The 19,590-nt window shown below is 40.3% G+C and overlaps 2 protein-coding genes across 3 annotated transcripts in view; one reads left to right on the top strand and one right to left on the bottom strand.

The window, feature by feature from the left end:
• The first annotated feature begins 294 nt into the window (after positions 1-294).
• Positions 295-5,799, top strand: LOC139633341 (protein lifeguard 3-like). Of its 2 annotated transcripts, XM_071499069.1 has the most exons (13): positions 295-435; positions 739-1,017; positions 1,125-1,192; positions 1,310-1,374; positions 1,476-1,529; positions 1,682-1,732; positions 1,871-1,910; positions 2,144-2,181; positions 2,307-2,394; positions 2,733-2,828; positions 2,963-3,016; positions 4,124-4,280; positions 5,687-5,799. In XM_071499069.1, exons 2-12 carry the CDS (start codon positions 756-758, stop codon positions 4,271-4,273), a joined length of 966 nt encoding a protein of 321 aa, XP_071355170.1. In that variant the 5' UTR covers positions 295-435; positions 739-755; the 3' UTR covers positions 4,274-4,280; positions 5,687-5,799. The 2 variants fall into 2 exon arrangements, with proteins under 2 accessions (XP_071355170.1, XP_071355083.1); XM_071498982.1 differs by lacking the exon at positions 5,687-5,799 and having other exon boundaries at positions 4,124-5,104.
• The window catches only part of dars1 (aspartyl-tRNA synthetase 1), a 28,622-nt gene continuing 13,792 nt past the window's right edge, over positions 4,761-19,590 (bottom strand). Inside the window, exons 8-18 of the mRNA XM_071497856.1 lie at positions 18,914-18,994; positions 16,415-16,474; positions 12,479-12,590; positions 10,826-10,960; positions 9,103-9,250; positions 7,211-7,357; positions 6,853-6,895; positions 6,331-6,411; positions 5,711-5,822; positions 5,454-5,525; positions 4,761-5,346 (exon numbers count right to left, since the gene is read on the bottom strand). Coding sequence (XP_071353957.1) covers positions 5,255-5,346; positions 5,454-5,525; positions 5,711-5,822; positions 6,331-6,411; positions 6,853-6,895; positions 7,211-7,357; positions 9,103-9,250; positions 10,826-10,960; positions 12,479-12,590; positions 16,415-16,474; positions 18,914-18,994 — 1,083 coding nt within the window. The 3' untranslated portion in view covers positions 4,761-5,254. The remainder of the gene's footprint in view (positions 5,347-5,453; positions 5,526-5,710; positions 5,823-6,330; positions 6,412-6,852; positions 6,896-7,210; positions 7,358-9,102; positions 9,251-10,825; positions 10,961-12,478; positions 12,591-16,414; positions 16,475-18,913; positions 18,995-19,590) is intronic.

The raw sequence follows: 19,590 nt of genomic DNA, 5'->3' as shown, positions 1-19,590 counted from the left end.
ATTATTAATTAATAATTATCGCGTCGATATGGAATCGAACTGATCGACTTCTAAATAATTTAACAAGGCATAACTGATAAGGCCATAGCTAAAAAATGAGACAACTACAAAATATAATATGCCAATATAAAAATATATTTTCAGGCTGACAGCTTTACCAAAGCAACTCAAGAGTTGGCATCAGCGTTACATAACATCTAAATGTTTGTAGGAGAGGATGCACACAACAGTCTGTTTTTTTTAATGGTATTTTTATTATTCTGAACAGGAGCCTGAGCAACCAGTCTCTGCTTTCGGAGACACACCAGTAGTGTGAGTTTCAGTGAGCATATCCTATTACAGACATGACATCCCCCTGTGGTGCAAGTCTGCAAACCTCCAAGGAGAGAAAGGGCTGAAGGGCACAGTGCACACATCTTAAGTTAAAGCCAGCAGGTAAGTACATTTTTTCTTTCTTTCTTTCTTTCTTTCTTTCTTTCTGCTCATTGTGTTTGTGTTGAAATACTTATTCAGGTTAAGTCATAATGGGCATTCAGTCTCATTCTTGTTTCCCTAGACTTTTCTACTATGACTGGATCATTTTCTGTTGTGTATTTGTTTGTTACAACTACAAAGGCACAGCTTCTTTCCAGGGGATAATAACACAGAACGTCCCACAATAATATAATAACCAGATTGTTTTTATACATATACAGTATGAATCTGATGTAGCTGATCGACACTTATCCTCTCTTCTAGGTGATCCGGCAAAAATAATGACGTCTAAAATGGATAGTCCTCCACCTTATGAGGATGCAGTACAACATCCTAAATATGGAAACTACCCCCACCAGCCACAGCATGGCTCCCCTCTGCCACCACCTCCATCTTACAGCCCCAGCCCCGGCCCGCCTGGCTACTGGGGCCATGAGGGCGTCTACCCGCAGGCCGGCATGTGGCCAGCCCCTGGCTTCTCTCCATCTGGGATGCCCACCACAATACCGACTCTGTCTGCTGGAGTCCCTCCATCCAACTCAGGTTCTGAGGAAATGACACAGGACTTCAGTTAATCACGTCCTGCATTATGTTTAGATGAGCTCCCAAGGGTGATAAGTTTTACCACTTCGCTGTTCCCAATTCTGCAGGAGACATGGAGGATCTTCTGAGAACCCAGTGGGAAAGCACGTCTGTTCGGCATGCCTTCATCAGAAAGGTAAGGATTTTCATCGTTCACCATGCCACACACGCAGACAATCCTGTTAACCTCAACAACTTCTACTCATATGTATGAGTGCTCAACAGAACTTCTTGGTCTTGTGTTTATGGGCAGGTTTACTTAATTTTAGCAGCGCAGCTTGTCGTCACCTTTTCAGTTGTTGCTGTCTTTACATTTGTGTAAGTGTCCCTATTCACCCCAGTACAATATACCACCTCATCTTGTGGAGAATGACCAGCAGTCTACTCCTGAGTGATCCTTTATGTCTGTGCTTTCATAGTGACCCAGTGAGGCTGTTTGTCATCAGATACCCTGGCATCTACTGGGCCTCTTTGTGAGTTACACTCTAGGAAATAAACAAAAACATACTTTAAGTGCAACTAAAAGAGCGACTAACCAGAATTGACAATATTCTTAGTGCTATTATTCTCATGACATGATGTTACTGTGCACACAGTGACAATCATGTGGTTTATCTCTCCATAGTGTGGTGTATTTCCTGGTTTACTGCATTCTCATCTGCTGCAAAGAGCCAAGGTAAGTGTGACCCTGGCCTGACTGTATAGGTTAAAAATGGTTGCACAACTACTAATGTTATGTCTTATTCAAGTATTCATAATCAACAATGATTCTGTTTGTATACCTTTTAAAATATTCATCACACTTTTTGTTTAGGAGACGTTTCCCATGGAATCTTGTGCTGCTGGGAATATTTGTAAGTCTTATTTGTTACATTGTGAGTCAGAAGCCGATAGTGGTTGCGGTCTAGCAGATCCGTATGACAAAACTAAGGACACGATGTGAGGAGTAAGATAGGGTTTGAGTTGAAGACTGGAAAAGTAAAGTCAAACAAAACAAAGGCAGCCAATAAAAAAAGTGAGGAGGCTGAAAAAGGCTAGAATCCACTCTGTCCTCCATGACACATTGTTTTCATGTTTTATCTTGCAGACTCTTGCCTTGTCTTACATGTCTGGAACAATTTCGAGGTTTGATTTTGGCTACAACTCAGGCAATACACTGCAATACACATAGAGTACATTTTCAATTCAATTCTGTTATTATTATTATCATTATATCCTTTTGTTTTAATCACGAAATCTGTCTTTTACAGCTATTATGACACAAAAGCAGTGTTTCTCGCCATGGGAATAACAGCAGTAGTTTGCATAGCTGTCACAATCTTCTGCTTCCAAACCAAGGTAGATGGAGATGTAAACTGTGTCTCTCTGTAGCTCAGTAGCCCGTGGCTTGTCAGAGGATGTCTTTGTTGTCAGTGTAAAAGAACGCCTTTGTCTAGGATTACAATGGGGCACTGAGTTCCTTTAAATATTTATAACATTTTGGGATGAGATGTGAATCCAACTTCTCTGTCTGATGCAACTCAAGATGAATAAGTTACATTTTTGGCTGGTGCATGACACATACACCCCCGTTTATGATTATTATTTTTTTTTCCTTATTCTGATCCTCTTTCATGTGGCTTGAAAAGCCTTTTCACTTCACTTTCATCCTGCCAATGACCTGTTTCTCATCACAGGTGGACTTCACCTCCTGTGGGGGATTTCTCTGTATTGCTGCCATTTTGCTCATGATCATCGGGATTGTTACAGCCATTGTCCTTTCCTTCCAATATGTAAGGACTCTTTGGTCAAATCCTTTAATTTATTCTCTCCTCTCGTGTTTCTCAGTGTGAGGAGTAGCAGCTCAGTAGGGTGTATCTGTGGGACTGATTTCGTATTCAAAGGCCTTTCTTATGTCACTCAACAGGTCCCTTGGCTGCATATGCTCTACGCTGCAATAGGAGCCGTCGTTTACACTCTGGTGAGTCTGCACTCACATGATTTTTAGGAGAACCTGTGAGCTTGGTAGTGCAAGGTCATTGTTGAATAAAAAGCGACATAATAGCCCTTCCACCCTGAAATACACAATTATTTACTAGATGTAACTCGTCAGCAACATTTTGACAATTGACTATTTATAGAGCCTTAGGTCCAAAGGTGCTCAGAAAAATGACACAGAGATCTGCCTGATCAAGTTATGTGATGGAATGAGTGGTAAATCAATGTTTTTTGGTCTGAGAGTTGTGAAAAGGCCAAAGGCGTGGCCCAGTGGAAAGAGTTCCATTTCTGGGGATATTGAACATGATCCTTGAATTTCATAGCATTTCTCCCTTTAGATGTTTATTCGCACGAGCTCATGGAAAGCAAATGTTAGGTCTGTTGGTTGGTCCACAGCTTTGCTCCGAAGTATGTCAACAGTTATTGGATGGATTTTGTACGGACATTCATGTACCTCAGATGATGTGTTCTAGTGACTGTGGTGGTCTGCTGATTTTTCCTCTCATGCTATCATTTGTGGTTTTGAGTGAAATATCTTTTACATGCTTTTATTTATTGTATGTTCCCCTCCGGCTGAATTGTAAGAACTTTGGTGACCCCTTAACTTTTCGTCTGTCACCACCATCAGTTTAAAATTTCAATGCCCAGTCCTAAGTTTATGAGCAAATAATAGCAAAACTGATGACATTGCCATTAGCAAAAGTTAGCATGCTTCTGTGCTAAGCTAAGATGGTGACCATCGTAAACATTATGCCCAATAATCACCAGCATATTAGCATTGTCACTGTAAGCATGTCAACATGCTGACATTAGCTCAAAACACTGGTGCAGTGTTACAGATCTTGCGGGGCTGTAGACGCTTAGTCTTGTTTGTGAACTGGAAACCTTTGCCTGAAAGCAGTCCACAGGGAAATGTAAAGGCTTCTGAATTCATTTGGAATTAATGAAATAAAAAGTACATAACATTTTTGCCAGCTAAATATTTGATGTCTCATTGCTCCTCACTGAGCTCAACATAGAGATTTTAGGCAAACCTGTGCTCCTTCTTTTTTGACAGCTGAACTTCCTTTTGTTTCTCTCTTTTTGTTAGTTTTTAGTATACAACACCCAGCTCCTCATTGGAAACCGGGAGCTGGCCATCAGCCCTGAGGAATACGTCTACGGAGCGCTCTCTCTCTACGTTGACATTGTTCATATCTTTCTCTTCATCCTTCAAATCAGTGGAGCAGCGACTGAATAAGCCCATGGTCAGCGCACATCTTGTCATCTCAAGAGTTTGTATTTCAAGAATACTGTCTTTGCCATTGAACGCAATGCTACATGAACATAAGTGTTTAAATTAGAACCCATCATTACTGACTATCAATGTTGAACGTAACTATCAGTTTAACTATGCTGTATATATTATGTCAATAACACTTGAGCACTTTGATTTGTTCTTGCACTGTATGAACCTGGGAAGTGGATTTAAGGCTTTCATTTTTCATAAATGTGAATGAGGAGAGATACTAAAGCTTTGCATTTCTGTATAATTGTAATTTATTGTTGCCTTTTTTGTTTTAGCAGGTGGTATTTTAGCAGATCATCCATACAAAATGTAGATGTTTAAACAATGTAGTAGACTGTGAACTATTACTTATATCAAACTTAATCGTTACTGAATTATTAAGTAATGCACAGTGTGGTAAGAGGTACAACAACAACAAAAAGAACACAATGGAGACAAATTGATGGTTTGAGAGTTTTTTTTATTAGTATTTCAGTTTGGTTCCGTTAGTTACTTACAAAACACCTGTAGTTACAGGCATACTGCTGGAGACCACAATCATTAGTCCTAAGTCTGTGCTGGTAGTAGGAGGGACTCAGATCTGTATTAAAGTAGTTTTTAACATCTCCATAGAAAAGAACTTAGACAAACACTGACTCATTGATTAAAAGATGGATTAATTGTGTGCAGATTTCCAGTAACTTCCTTAAATCACTGGCCAACTCCTCTTTCCCTTTAATCTATTGGTTATTTGTTGTTGATAGACAACGATGTACACCAGTCAATAAAGTACACCCTACTGTCGCAACTGTTTTATTCTTTCATCTTAATGGTTAATCATAGTGGCACATTAGAGTCACAGGGTGGCACTAGCTCCTACACCCTCTCCTTTTCTGTCATCAGCATCTGTGTGTTAGTCCCGTGATGATTGGGTTTGTCCACATGGTGGCAGGTTCAAGGTGTCAGGCGCTTAGGGTCACGTGGGAACATGGAGGTCTGACGTACGTTGTGGAGACCAAGGTACAGCATGCAGACTCTCTCCAGGCCTGGGAAGAGTAACAGTTCAGTCACTCGACAAACCTTTATTTTTGCCATTAAAAGGAGGGATGTTCACATACAGTATATTCCAACAATACTTTAAAATTGTACGTACCAATGCCTCCACCACCATGTGGGGGAGCGCCAAACCGGAAGGAGTCAATGTATGCCTTGATCTTCTCCAGATCTGTAGCATCATAAAAAGAAATAGGTTCAGTTGTTTAAAAAAAAAAAAAAACGACTCTTCAAACCACTTCAATCCAACAAATGTCCTTGTGTTGTAATTGCCACTGGTCACCAACAGAGGGAGACAGCAATCATATGTAAATCACTTATGTACCTCAACAGAGCCACCTCTACACTTGCTCTTACCAATCTGATGATGGATGGCCCTTTCAGTCAGCAGCTGAGCATCGTGGATTCTCTGAGCTCCAGACAGGATCTCCTCACCCCTCATGAACATGTCATAGGAGTTGGAGTATTTCTGATGAAAACAAGAAGAGACATCACCTGTGATATCATGAATCAAGCTACCCAGACACCTGTTAAAGAATGGAGGGGGGAAAGACACTGACACACAAAAAACAAAGACTTGGACAGTTAAAAGAAGGTTCGCAAGTTGCCAATGCTGCAGTGTGGATGGAGAGCAGAGTACATTGCTACAAAGCTCAAGGCAAATGGCAACAGTTGAGCTGAATCTAACTATCGGGGTTAATTCCCTCCACAAAAACGAGATATGCAACTAAAAAAAAAAAGTTTAAAAACAGTAAAAAAAAAGAGGATATCAGCATATCAGTACATCCTGTAGGGGCAGGAGGCTGAACAGTCGTTGGTTCGTGTAAAGCAACTCTCTGGCTATAATTTTAACTTAATATGAGTTTACGCACAGGTCAACCTCTAAACTAATTTATAAAACTTTACGTAACATTTGTTGCTGCACATTTCTTACTATGTAGCCAATAACTGTGTGTTTGAGTAGGTGAGAGACTTACAGGGTTGTTTGGATCGGGCATTGTGTAGAAGGGTCGAACAGCCAGTGGGTATTTATCCAGCACGTAGAAGTCGGTATCATACTGAGAAAAATTAGTGTAGAGACAAACAGTCATTAGTCACAAAACTGAGGATTAATAAATACCTTCATGTTTCCCTTTGTCTTAATGTTGATGTCGCAAAAACCTTGTGTAATACTCTGCTTGATAAAGTTATCTGTTATGGTTGCAGGTTGCTGTTGTGTTCTGCACTACAACTACAACTTCCACCATACTGCAGGATATCTTATTTGATGCCACGTTTGAAGGTTCTGTGAATTTTTTGGAGCACTCTGATGAAGTCAGACAGCTGACGTGCACTGGTGCTGATTTTAATGTGCCATCCATCAAATAATGATTTATTTTACTACTAAACCCACACAAGTTTTTGCGAACCTGCTGACAGTTTTCCAGTCAGTGTCCAGTCGAGGAATATTCATATTTTTATACTCCGACATTAAAATCATGACACACAACTGAACATACCTTTTCCTTGACAAGACGTCCAAGCAGCTTTTCATTGGGCGTGCTACGCAACAACAGAAAAAGGCATTAAGTCCTATACTGATTAATATATCTTGATGTGTCACAGTGTTTACATGTAACTTGCTTTTTTACTAAATATTAAACATTTATTTGAATCCCTAACAGTCTATTTACACCAACGGTATCTATGTCTACCTCAACTGTACAGTAAATAGTTAAACAGAACAAGAATTACTTTCATCTTAAAATACTGGTCTTTAAACTATAAATATTCAGATTTATTTCTGCTTTTATCAAATTAAATCATCTAACAAGCTGAGGTAGATGTGGAGGCACAGGGCGTCTGATGTATTCTGACCTGAGGTCATCCTCGTCGCCCATCTCCACCCCGGCCTCGCGCAGCATGGCCACGGCCTCGGTGTATTCAAGCCTCAGAGTGGGCTCCAGGAATTTGAAAGGCTCACTGGGGAACTGCTTGTTCACCGTCTGGATCTCGGTCTGGAAGCTGATGCAGGCACACGCACACAAATTATATCTACTAACCAAGGTTAAGAATTCCTACACACACACAGACAGATTTGCCTTTGGTTGTTAATCATACAAGGATCAAAGCCCACACTGATCAGTCGCTTTGTAAGATAATATTTCTGTAATTTAAGTTTTGTACAGAGTTTAAACTTTAAATTTCACAATATTACAACGTGAGACGACAGAAGAGCTGAATTTGTGTTGTTTTTAAAAGACATCTAACTTCCTTTTTTTTTTAAATCTTTTTTTATATACAACATGAGACAACTAACAAAGCATGAAAGAGACCAAGTAATCTGTTGCTGGAACATCGGTCAAATGCAAAATCAGCGAGTACGTCAAGGAGCAGTCTGGAAAATCATGAGAACAAAAGCCAAACAGTCAAACTGTCCTGACAAAGAGGAACAACACTCATAACTTGAAACTAATGACTGTGACTGATGTTTACAGTGAAAAAAAGGGACTGCCTTTCAGTCAGTTTGTTGTGTAACCTAGTGTGACCCATCTCTGGAGAAGTGTCTCACGGACGCATTTGTTGATCTGGTGTTGACAGGGGTTTTTTTTTCTGAAGTCTTAAACAAACTGAGGAGTCTGTGTCTGTCCTTTGTCAAACCTCTTCCTGTTTTCTTCATAAATGCTGTTGTATTTTTACGTCACATCAGGCCATCAGCCAAATCTCCCTTAACTTTCATCTTCCATTTTCACCAACTGCTTACAAGACAAAAATCCAACAATACAAGTAAAGCTACTGAATCCACAGCATGTGAGCAAAGTAAGAATCAAATGAGGAAGAGAAAAGAATCTGAACTTTAACGCCTTGTCCATGTTTTGTATTGAAGTGGTTTGGGTGCTATTTGAATGTGTACAATAGAGAGCAAAATTCTCTGCCATATATACATATAATTGATGATTTCATTGATAAGATTTTTTTTGGAGGTTGGCTTTGACAACTCAGGACTTTACTGCAATTGGGGGCAGACCTCATCCTTGTGCTGCCTGCAGTCAGCAATTACATAGTGGGTTTAAAAGAACATTAAGCCACACAATAAGATTTAGGCAGCCTGTGTGAGAACTGAGAGGACTATTCTTCTGGATGTCATTATTTCCCAGTCAGAGCTACCATGATGATGAGAACAAAAAGTACTGGAAAACCTAAGTCTAAAAATTACTGCCACTCACAGACATTTGAAGCCAGAGATGCTGCAGGTTACATTCACTTTCACCCACATGTGTTTTATCCAGTCAGCTGCTTTAACAGCTCATTACACGTGCTGCACTGACTCACACCACTAGGAGGCAATAAAGCCACATCATTACACTTTCTTGTTGTGAGTTCAGTAGACAGACTGGGTTGTAATCACTGGCTTTTTAACAGAGCTTACAGCAGTGGGGGACAACACTTCAACTGGTTTCAAAAGCTGAAGTAGTTTTACCAAGATGTACAACATTTCAGCTTTTTGCCATGTGCCATTTTGCTTTTGCCATGAAATTTCAACACCAGGAACTAATCCTGGACAAATTCAGTTCTCCTGTTGAGAAGGAAAGCAAAACTTAGGCCTCTGTGGCATGTTGTTTGCATCCAGTTTTGGTGCAATCATCACCTGAGCTCGCAACAAGTTTGAGTATAACAAATACCTTGAGAATTTGCTAAGTTGAAAAATGTCAGCCTATTAGTTTTGAGCTTTGCCATAAATACCACATCTAAATCTAATCTAATCTTACTTGTCTCTCAGGCCCTTGAAGATCTGAACCATAGTGTCAGTGATGGAGTCAATCACTTCGTGGTAATGGTAGTTGAAAGCCAGTTCAATATCCAGACCCACAAACTCAGTCAAGTGACGGTGGGTGTTGGAGTCCTCCGCCCTGAAAACTGAAATGATGTTGCAGATTTAGACATCAACGTCCAAGGAGAGGAAATGGAAGGAGAGGAAAAACGTTAGGTTTCAACACATCTTTTACTGAAATGATCTTTGATTCGGTGTCATTGTAAGTTGGTCATGCTGAATCCCCCAATCCAGGTCACAAGGCAGGAATCCCCTTTGAAAGGTCATCAAGTTCAAATTTAGTTTTTTCCAATGCTCCCTCATGAAACAGGTCAGGATGCTAATTTGTGCTTCATTGAAAAGTATTTTGTCAACAATAAACGCTTCACCAGTAGTGCTGTTCTAATGATTATCTTATTGCTAAGAGTTTGTAACTCACTTTCATCTTTTCTTTCCCTCCTCCTTATCCTTGATTGTAAAGCACAACTCACTGATGAGTCCTATCAACTAAATCAGTGCTGATTAAATTTCTGAGGATGATTAACATACCACTACTGATGATGATTTGCAGGTACTTGTCTGATGAATTAATGTCATCATGGATGCTACATATTATTAGCCAGAGCCATGTGTAGCAGTCGTGCTTATGGATGTCTCCCTTGTCAATGTTGGCGAGCCTTACTCATGTCAGGCTGACCTTCTTGCTTTCTGTTCTTCTCATTTACAGGTCTACAGGCTGTGGGCTGGCCCACATACATGCAACTGGTTGATTAAATGTGTGACCACATATAGCTGAGTGGAGTGGAAATCAGGCACATGCACACAATTTCACAATGACTCAGATTTAGAGAACAGATCCCTACATATGGATGGCTTTAGAAATGCAGATATGCATACTTCTGCTCCTGTATGCACACAGAGTTCAAATTAAGGATCTACATAGTTTCATGCATCCGGCGCCTGCATACATTCACTAAATCCCAAAACCAATAATAATAAATAAAACAGTGCCAAACATAATTAACATGACATCTGCTCCTCAGTGCTGAAGACCACAGATGAAGACATCTGTGTGGTGGCTCCCTGGTGAACTTCTTCAGCTGTTTCTAGATAGTGGCACCATACATTCAAACACAGAGGTAACTCTGGCCACTGGGAGAGTTGATCCCAGTACTTGCTGAATTGGTGCGACTGTAACTAAGGCAACAGCTGTGAGAACGCTGCTGCCTTAGCAGCAGTGATGACCTGAAGCCCTTTGATTTCTCTGGTGTACAGTAGCAACAGAGAAGCAAACAAAGAGCTCACTGATGTCTGTGGAATACTGAATGTGCATCCTTCTCCCAAATGTTTTCTTTTATGCTTAAAAATCAGTGGGCAGCCAAAAAGGATGGTTATGTGTATGAACTCATACATTAATGCATATTGTTTTGTCACATACTGTGTTTATTCAGTCAAACAGTGGCTGTGTTTGTCCACCAAACGAGCTGGAGATACAGCATCATAAAGTCTTTTACAAGTCCCACTGTGTCGTTAACACACTAAGCTCCACAGCAGCTCTGACCAGTGAAAGCAACACAGGTAGGCCCGTTAAAGTTCAGTAATCTGAATGTATTTAGCTGTTTGTCATAAGTAAATGAACATATGTGCGGGGACATGAAACATGTGATGGGAAGCATTCTTACCTGGTCCCACACAGAAGACTTTGTCAAAGTCAGCACAGATACACATCTGCTTGTAGAGCTGAGGAGACTGGGCCAGGTAGGCGCTGGTTTTAAAGTAAGACACTGTGAAGACATTTGCTCCACCTTCACTGGCAGCTGGAAGAAGTGGAAGAAGGCAACTTTTAGATATGAAATGAGATTTTTACTGCCCCAAAGCACAAAAAGATCATTAACTGCTGGAGCTGATAGAGTTTCTGACAAATACACCTGACTGCTCTGAAGCAAACTGAGGTTTCTCACTCCAAAAACTTAAACCGCCCCACTAATGATGATCTAAATCACCTGTTCACTAAAAGTTAGTAAGCTTACACTAATTTCTCTCTCCTTTGAAAAGGAGGACATCTCGGGCCAGCACCTTTGAGCTTTTGAGCCTAGTTTGAATGCAAACTACTGGACGCTAATAAAGGTCATTAAAAAGGATTAATTTCTATGCAGCTGATAAAAACACCATGTTCAGTTGCCTGGCATGTTTTTCCAAAATAAACAAATACAAGTCTCACAGAACAGAATTATATAACATAAGCCAGACTTGCATAACATATTTGCGGTTCCCTATTTCACAGACGTCATAGGGCATTATCTGATATTCTCATTGTCAAAAATAGGGTGGGGGTTTGCACGGCACACACTGTTCACAGTTGGTGCTATGGGTGTTGACAGTCGGGAGGATGTGGTTTTTGCAAAAGTACATAGAGTCAACAGGTGCCGCCTGTAAAAAGAGCGGCAGTTTTGAATTTAGACATGTCAGGCTGGGCTAATACCATTGGCTCTTTAATAAAAGACGAAGTGAGAGAGCCACGGGTTTCGTCACAGTTTATTTCGAATCTGAGAAGCATGTGGAAGGCTGAGGACCAGACGGGAGCTAGAGAGACTGTTGTCATTTGTCGTGAGAAAAATAAAGAATCCTTATTCATCCATTATGAATCCAAATGACATTAAAATTCTGTTCCCATTTACTTATGCAAAGCTGTCGTTATCATCAATATAGACCCCTATGAGCTTTCTCTCTAGAGAAATTCCTTTCAGCTGAGGCAGGTGCATGTCAAATTCAAAGGTTCCTCTCACGCCTGATGTTGAGAAGAAGGATGAGCCATGAAGGAAATTCCTCTGAATGTTGGTGAAAAGATTTTTTGTTTAAATCTTAAGTTTTTTTTGTTTTTTTTCCCCCGGTCCTAGTGATGTGAAATAAAGCCTTTTGGGACCAAGCTTAAGGAAGGCCTCCCCTGTCAAATTAGAAGGGCATTGTGTGGAAATGTGCGAGTTGATCGATGTATCAAAATTCCCAGTGGGCTGGATTGCAATCCTGATTGCTCTGAAACAATAAAATGCTGTCTTATACCTTCCTGTCTGTTATTTTTCTTGAACTGTGCAAGACTGTGGACTGTCGTTCAGAAACTTTCTGTGAGCTTCAGTTGAACTTCAAGTTTGGTTCCTGAAAAAAATTGACAATCTGAAGAGGAAGTTAACCTTACAACTGTCACACGATGACTCACGGGACACCTGTGGGCGGTGATATTGAAAGTGCGCATCTACTATATTTGAAAATGATTCAGTGCACGTTAGTCTCAGTTTTCCCACGAGGCAGGATCAGTGTGACAGAGACTATGTTTGTACCTGAGATAATTTTAGGGGTTTGGATCTCCACAAAGCCCTTTTTGGTGAGGGTGTCTCTGAAGAGCTGGCACACTCCTGACTGGAGCCGGAAAATGGCCTGGCTGGTGGTCGTCTGAAGGAAGAACCATAAACATGCAGCCATAAACATGGAGGCATTACCACACTTAGGATGATTCATTTGATATATTACACAATCGTAACAGAAGTGTGAAAACAAGACCACCAATTTCTGCAGCTCATCTCAAAACGAAGGGTCAAACATTTATTTGCTGGCATGGGTGACATGCACTCAGACCCAGCAAGAGCCCCAGAAACTTGAAACTATTGCAAAGACAAGTTAGAAATATAAATGTAAATACCGAGATCAAGGTGGGGTGCAGAACTGGTAAACCACTAAGTGAACCACAAGATAACTGTAAAACCCTAAGCCCCAAAATCCCCCAATGTTGCAACAGTTAGGCGACAGAGCATGAGAAAATGCAAGTGAACACTCCCTAAATTTCACTGACTCATCTCAAATGACCACAAGATTTCTAGAAATGATCTTTACTGGCTCTTAACTCCTGTTGTTATAGATCTTCATGAAGACAGGCTCTTGTCCTTTCAGGACGCTCAGGTCTGTGTTAATTAAAAGGTTTCATCTCTTCCTCTTTCCCCATCTCTTATGCCTGTCCAGTCCTGAATATGTGTCGTCTGACTGACAGTTGGCAGAATGGAGAGGTGATAATGTCTAAATACTGGCAAGCTCATTAATCTGCAGACAATGCCTCAGGGCTGTCTGGCAGAACCTCTCCCTCATTTCCAAACGGAATACTTCAGTAATTCATTCTGCAAAATGAAGAAGTGAAGAAAAACATAAAACTTTCCTGATTCAAAACACTTTTATCAAAAACCTTTAAAAGGCAGTGAACCAAATAAACCACTACACCCCCAAAAAACCTATGACTCATGTGTGACATGTATTACACCGTGGGCTGCGCCCCATGCTACACCTGGCAATACTGATGTAAAACCAGACTGTGCAAGACCACTTCAAAAATTAGAAAGCATTTCCTGTTTACAGTCTGCAGTGAGCAGGCCCAAAGGTGGGAGGGCGGGCACTAACTCTTGAAACTGCCAGTTTTTTTCTGAAGGTGCCCTCACAGTGTGAAGCCTCAAAAAGAAAAAAAAAAAACACATCATCCTGAACCTGAACCTGTACCTCTCGATGGCGAAACAGTCCTGGTTTGAAACCCGAGTGCGGTGATGATCCACCGCAGGCAGGTTTCAAAGCATATAATAAATAAAATTTTGTAGTAATTCCCTAGATATCTTCCTTGGCAAAGCACCTCTGCATTTATTTAATGTACTATAAGCCAGTAATATATGGGTACATACAGGTAGTATAGCGATGTTAAGGCAGAACTTTACACAAGTGACAAATTTCTCCTTCACACAGGAGTAAGAGAAGCACAACAAAATGAACAAGAGCTGAAATGCTTGATGAGTTGAAAATTAATCAGCAAACTATTTTTAAAAATCAAGTAACTGCTTAAGTTGAACTAAATACTTACTGGCAAATTTCCAAATATTTACTTGTTCAAGCTTCTCGAGTGAGAAGATTTGTTGCTTTTTTTCTTACGTGTTAGTGAAGTGAACATCTTTAAGTTGTTGTCGGTTACTCAGAGAAAATGAGCAACTTGAAGACGCTGCCTTGGTCTTCAGAGATATAATGAACAGCAAAAATGTTACTGAGCTTTAGTTGCAGCCCTAAAATGAACATATGATAAATAAACTAAAGCTTGTGCTGATCTCATTTGAACATACAGTATTTCCTACATGTGTATAATGCTGAGGTAATAGCAGCATTACTGTTAAAGATTTGCTTTGACTCTACTCAACACCCACTAACCAGGCAGGGCGACTGTCAAAGATGTGAGTCCAGCTGTCTTATGCAAACTTAATTAAAATGAACATAAGCAAACATTTCCACTGTGTTTTAGTGTGAATCACCTTGTGTTTAAGGATGGTCAAGTTACAAGGGGAGTTCCATAGGAACTACATTGTTATTGGACTAGTTTTATGGTTCCCTTCTGGAGTGTCTCTTTGCCAGTGTGGGAACCACTTTATAGCTTCACTGAGCTCTCAAGTGTAAAACTGATGACAGACTGGAGTCCGTGAGCTCAAAGTGCACAGTGTTACAGAAGCAGGTGTTGTTTGTGAGGAGTGTGAGCTACGCAGCTCTGCTCTTTGGTGGTAGTGCCTTCCTGCCTTTCGCATCAGCCACATAGGAGGCACAGATCAAAACAATGAGACACTTTGTGGTGTCTTGTGCTGCTCGTATAGGCTGAGTATGTCTCCAAATCTGCACAGGACTGATAACATCAGAACATTAAATCACAACCTCCTCTCACATTAGAGGTGTAGTGGTTTGCTTTGCACCCGAAATGCTTATAATAGCTTGTAAGACAGTCTGCTTTCCATTTAATATAAACAATAATTTAAATTGGTCCTCTACTTATTTGACCTTTTTTGTTTTTACTGTAAATTCAATTCAAACTGCATTGAATAAAAGGTGCAGCTTAAGTTTCCTATAACTAGATAAATGTAAGAGACTAACTTTATTGTTACTATGACATTTCTAAAATGTAAAACAGATTCATGAATCCAACCATTGTAACAGAAATGGTGAATGAAAGGCTAACTTAAACAGGTGAGGCTTCAAATATCTAAACTAACAACTAGTGGTGTGTGGATCAATACTGAACTATCGATACTTCCAATTCCAAACGTTTCTGTTCTAGGGTCGATTCTCACATTAAAAGATTGACACCTTAACTCAATAATTTGTGTCTGTAATGTGTCCTTTATCATCAACAGGGACACAGTAGAAAGTAACACTATCACTGGCATCTAGTCTAAGTAATACATGGTCGATAGGAGCTACTTCTCCTTCATATCCATATGAACAACGGCTCCATAAATACATGAGCCACTGAACAGGGTGCTGACTTTGATGATGGCCAAACGCTAAAGAAGTTGTGTGTGGAACTTCTTGAGTTCTGAGAATAACAACGGAGCAGCTTGTGACGTGTGTGTAGGCAGGCTGTGAGCTGTTGTGGCAAAACCACAAACCTAGTCAAACACCTGAGATGTAATCACAGGACACAGTATCACCTCAGAGTGCATGAACATGACCTTTCGGCCGTGTGTGTGGTGTTGGTGCCTTTTTTGTAGAGCAAACATCAAAAAAATTAATATGGCTTGCAGTTAATTGATGGACAGAATGTGAGAAAGTCTGTGCTTCTGCTTTCTGAGTTGTTGAAATTCTGGTGTTATTCATGTGGTAGCTCTAACTACCACATATCAGTGACTGAGCTCACCATATATGGCTTGTTAACTAGCAAATGAATTATTCTTGTGTTAGCCTTTAAGCAAGATGCCAAGATGCTCGGCTGTGCTAATGATGCTAACAGGAGAGCATGCTTGCCACAGATATTAAGTGTTTACAAGGGAGCCTGATTCAGACGCTGAAGTGTCAATTAACATGCAACTTTTAAGTTTCTTGGTCTGTAGGACATCTTCTTTTGATCTTTTGAAAGTGCTAAATGTGCACTGAATGTATGCCTCTTTATAATTAGAGAGTATTCTGATGTCTTATTTGAAATGGTTCTAGCCTACTACCTGTCATTTCCCTTCTCTGAACATATTAAGCTTTTGTACCAAGAATCAGTATCGTATCGATATCAGCGATACCAGCTTGGGAATTACTTCACTACTACACACATCACCACTAACAGCTTTTGTCATCTCCCCAGAAAATTTCACAAGCCTCTAAAATTAACACGCTACTTGTGAGATTAGATTTATCAAGAAAAATACTCTGCACATATTCACCTTTTCACCTTTTTTTTTTTTTCTCCACTTGTTTTTTTCTCAGCTCTGGTGGCAACTTACCCTAAGATCAATCACCCGGTTGTCCAGCTTGGTGTCCTGGTTGACTGTGGCTCTGCCTTCCTGAGGGCAAACAAAAACATTATCACATCACCAAAAATCCTCTGACTACGAGGTATTCAGCAGTGCACCTGCTCCGTGTTGCTGGGGTCAGTAATGTGTAGACACTTTTTTTAGGCTTTTCAAACCTCACACTGAACAAGATTTGGGTAAACATGCAACACAATATGTCATTTTTAGCATAAGAATACAAGTTCAAATATCAGCTAAACACAACACTCTCAGCTTGCAAAAGCACAAAACTGGTCCGTGTGTTATTTTTTCTTAATCACACTCAAAACACAAAGCACTGTACAATTACCAAGCTTGAACACCTGCAAAAAAAACCCAAAAAAAACAGCTGCTTTGTTTTTGCTTTGTTGTTTCATGCAGCAAATATTACAGGGTCAACTACAACAAAAGACTTCTGCAGTGTGGGACAACAAGGCAATAAGAGAGAAAAGGAAGAAAAAAAAAAAAACAAATGAAAAAGTAAATGTTTCATCACAGGAGGAGCCACTGCTTCCAGGGTCATGGATGTCAGGCTTCCTCATAGGACCCACTGGGGTTTGAGCTAATAGTCTATGTAGCCACATCCTGCTCCAAACAGCCCCCACGCAGAGTGACAAAAGGTTAGACAGGCGGACTGTCAGACAGACAGGGCTGTTAAGGCCTGTCTCTCTTGGGAAGACAGGTGCTGTAACAAGTGTGTGACAGGCATGTTGAGTCCCTGCAGAAAACACCTGGGATGCTGATCCAGCTGCACGGATTGACTTACTGGATAAACAGACAGGCTCTGAGCTGTCTCTTGCGTGGCAACCCAATATATTGGGTATTTTATATTATAATATATATAAAATTATATGATAAGAAAACACTGGACAGTGTACAGCTACAGAAAAACAACAGCTGTTGGTGTGTGGCATTTATTGCATCTGTTAAAATTATGCAGATTCCAAACTAGGCTGATTTTTGTCTGTTAATTCAAATGTTTGCATCAAACAGCTGCGGTTTCACAAAATCGGAAATCAAAACTGGTAATCTCTACAAAACTATGTTCAATTATCATTGAGCAGATTATAATTGCAGCTCAATAACTCAATAACTCCAAAATACCAGCATTCACCATTACTGATGCAGTATTTCACAAATGAGCATGACAGACAGTGGCAGCAACAGTTTTAATGCTTCTCTGATCAGAATTTAGGGGCAGAACCCCTCCCAAAAATGTTCAGAAACCTCTGCACTATGTATTTTTCAGGACAGTGCTGCGGGAACAGAACTAAATAAACCATCCAAGTAAATGAACCCATTCAATGTCATACAGTGATCATACAGTTTTGGTGAAAACATGCAGTGGATCTTTTTGGTGAAACAGCTATGACAAAGAAATTTTACAAACTGAACTGAAAACCCCCCCCCAAAAAAACAATAATCTTTCTTGAACTGGTAACCAATTGCATATCAACCTGACCTGCTGTTAAACCAGTGGCTGTCACGCCTAGACAACAGCTAAATCTTAATAATCCCTAATAACCTTGTTAATTGTCGGTGGGAAAATAATGGCTTCTTAAATGCATCATGATTCTCTCAAATGATTCAGCATCGATGCACAAATCTCCTTAATTGGAACTGAGAGGGCTCCGTAAACCCTGGCTGCCGGCTCTTATAAACACTATGTGATGAAATCACATTCTGCATGCAGAGGGTCGAGTCAAACGAGGTGATTTTACTCACTGAATGTGATGTTAATCAGTACAAGCCATTCTGCTCTTGATCTTGTTTAATTTATCCTGGTTTAATTACCAGATCCTTGACTCTGCCAAAAACACAGGTATCTGTTCTCGTTACTGACAACATCTTCCATCTGTAAAGGCTGAAGTTAATTCACTGCTTGGATATGCTACAGTTTTGCTGCTGATATTAAGTATTCAGATAAAACTGGGACTCAATAGTTAATTATGCTGTTTCCATTGTATGGTCTGACCAAATCTTTCCATGCACGTCATGAAACAGCAAACTCTCACGTACACTGACAGTCAGTTCCTCTTTTTCACAGTGAGAAGTTGATGTCAGAATTTTTTTTAATTAAAGCAGTGTCTGGAGCAGAGTCTGCAGCCGTTTGTTTCCCTGGTTGAGACTGGGCTGATTCTTTTCACCTGACAGTAAAAAGTTTCACGTTATCAATGTACTGCACACAGAGGTATATGGTAGTCCCCTAAATTGCTGGTGGGTGGATGTTTACAGAGAACATGAGGCAATATTTTTTATGAAAATGTTGCATGGTGGATCCTTAAGAGGGTCTTAATCACCTATGTAATGCCACTAAAGTGTCCGATTGTGAACTGCAGTGCATCGCTTCATTGAAATTGGGTTAGCTGATACTTCACATTAGTGGGCACAGCAGAAAAACAATGGCACTGAAGTGTCTCCCCCCTCGTCCATCCCTACATTCATCCTCACCTCTTCCCCCTCTCCATCAGGCCGGACAGCGTCTTCCAGCTGCAGGGGGAGACGTGGCTCTGCCTGGCTGATGACAAAAATCTGGGAGGAAGAAAAACACAAAGAGTTTTGAAATGTAAATGGTGACATACCACAAACGTTTCCATTAGTTGTGTCTGATGATGGAAAGTACCTAGACTCTACATACAGACGAAAGGGTGTTAAAGTGAAAGAAAGTGAGAGTCTAATCTGTTAAACCTCACATATGTGTGAGTGACTCACTATGTGTTAAAACTACTGGGTTTCTGTGCTGCTAACAATCATGCACAGCTGGTGGATACAAACCTGAAACCCCAAAGAACACAAATCACAAAGCCTCCAAATAAAATGTGTATCACAGTTAAGGCGTTGAGTTTTTTTCTGTTTTGTGGGACCTTGTGACAGTTTTTGTACCCAGCACATCAAGTGTAACTATTCTAGTGTACTAAATACAAAATAAACGCACATGTAGGGCTGTCACAATATGTGGTTTTCATTACATGATTAGCGCGACCAACAGAATTCACAATAAGAAAGTTTTAAATAATACTACTACTAATAATATTATCAGTCAAATTAACTTTGTTTATTGTTTTGTCTCTTTTTTGGCAAATGAATTAGACTCAGATACGAGTGTAGGGAGCTGGGGAGAGTCTGTG

This window comes from Trachinotus anak, unplaced genomic scaffold, assembly GCF_046630095.1.
Source record: "Trachinotus anak isolate AG129_WGS33_773 ecotype Australia unplaced genomic scaffold, CSIRO_AGI_Tana_v1 ptg000001l, whole genome shotgun sequence".
NCBI lineage: Eukaryota > Metazoa > Chordata > Actinopteri > Carangiformes > Carangidae > Trachinotus > Trachinotus anak.
Note: the sequence above shows the minus strand (reverse complement) of the source record. Positions and strands in the feature narration are given on the sequence as shown.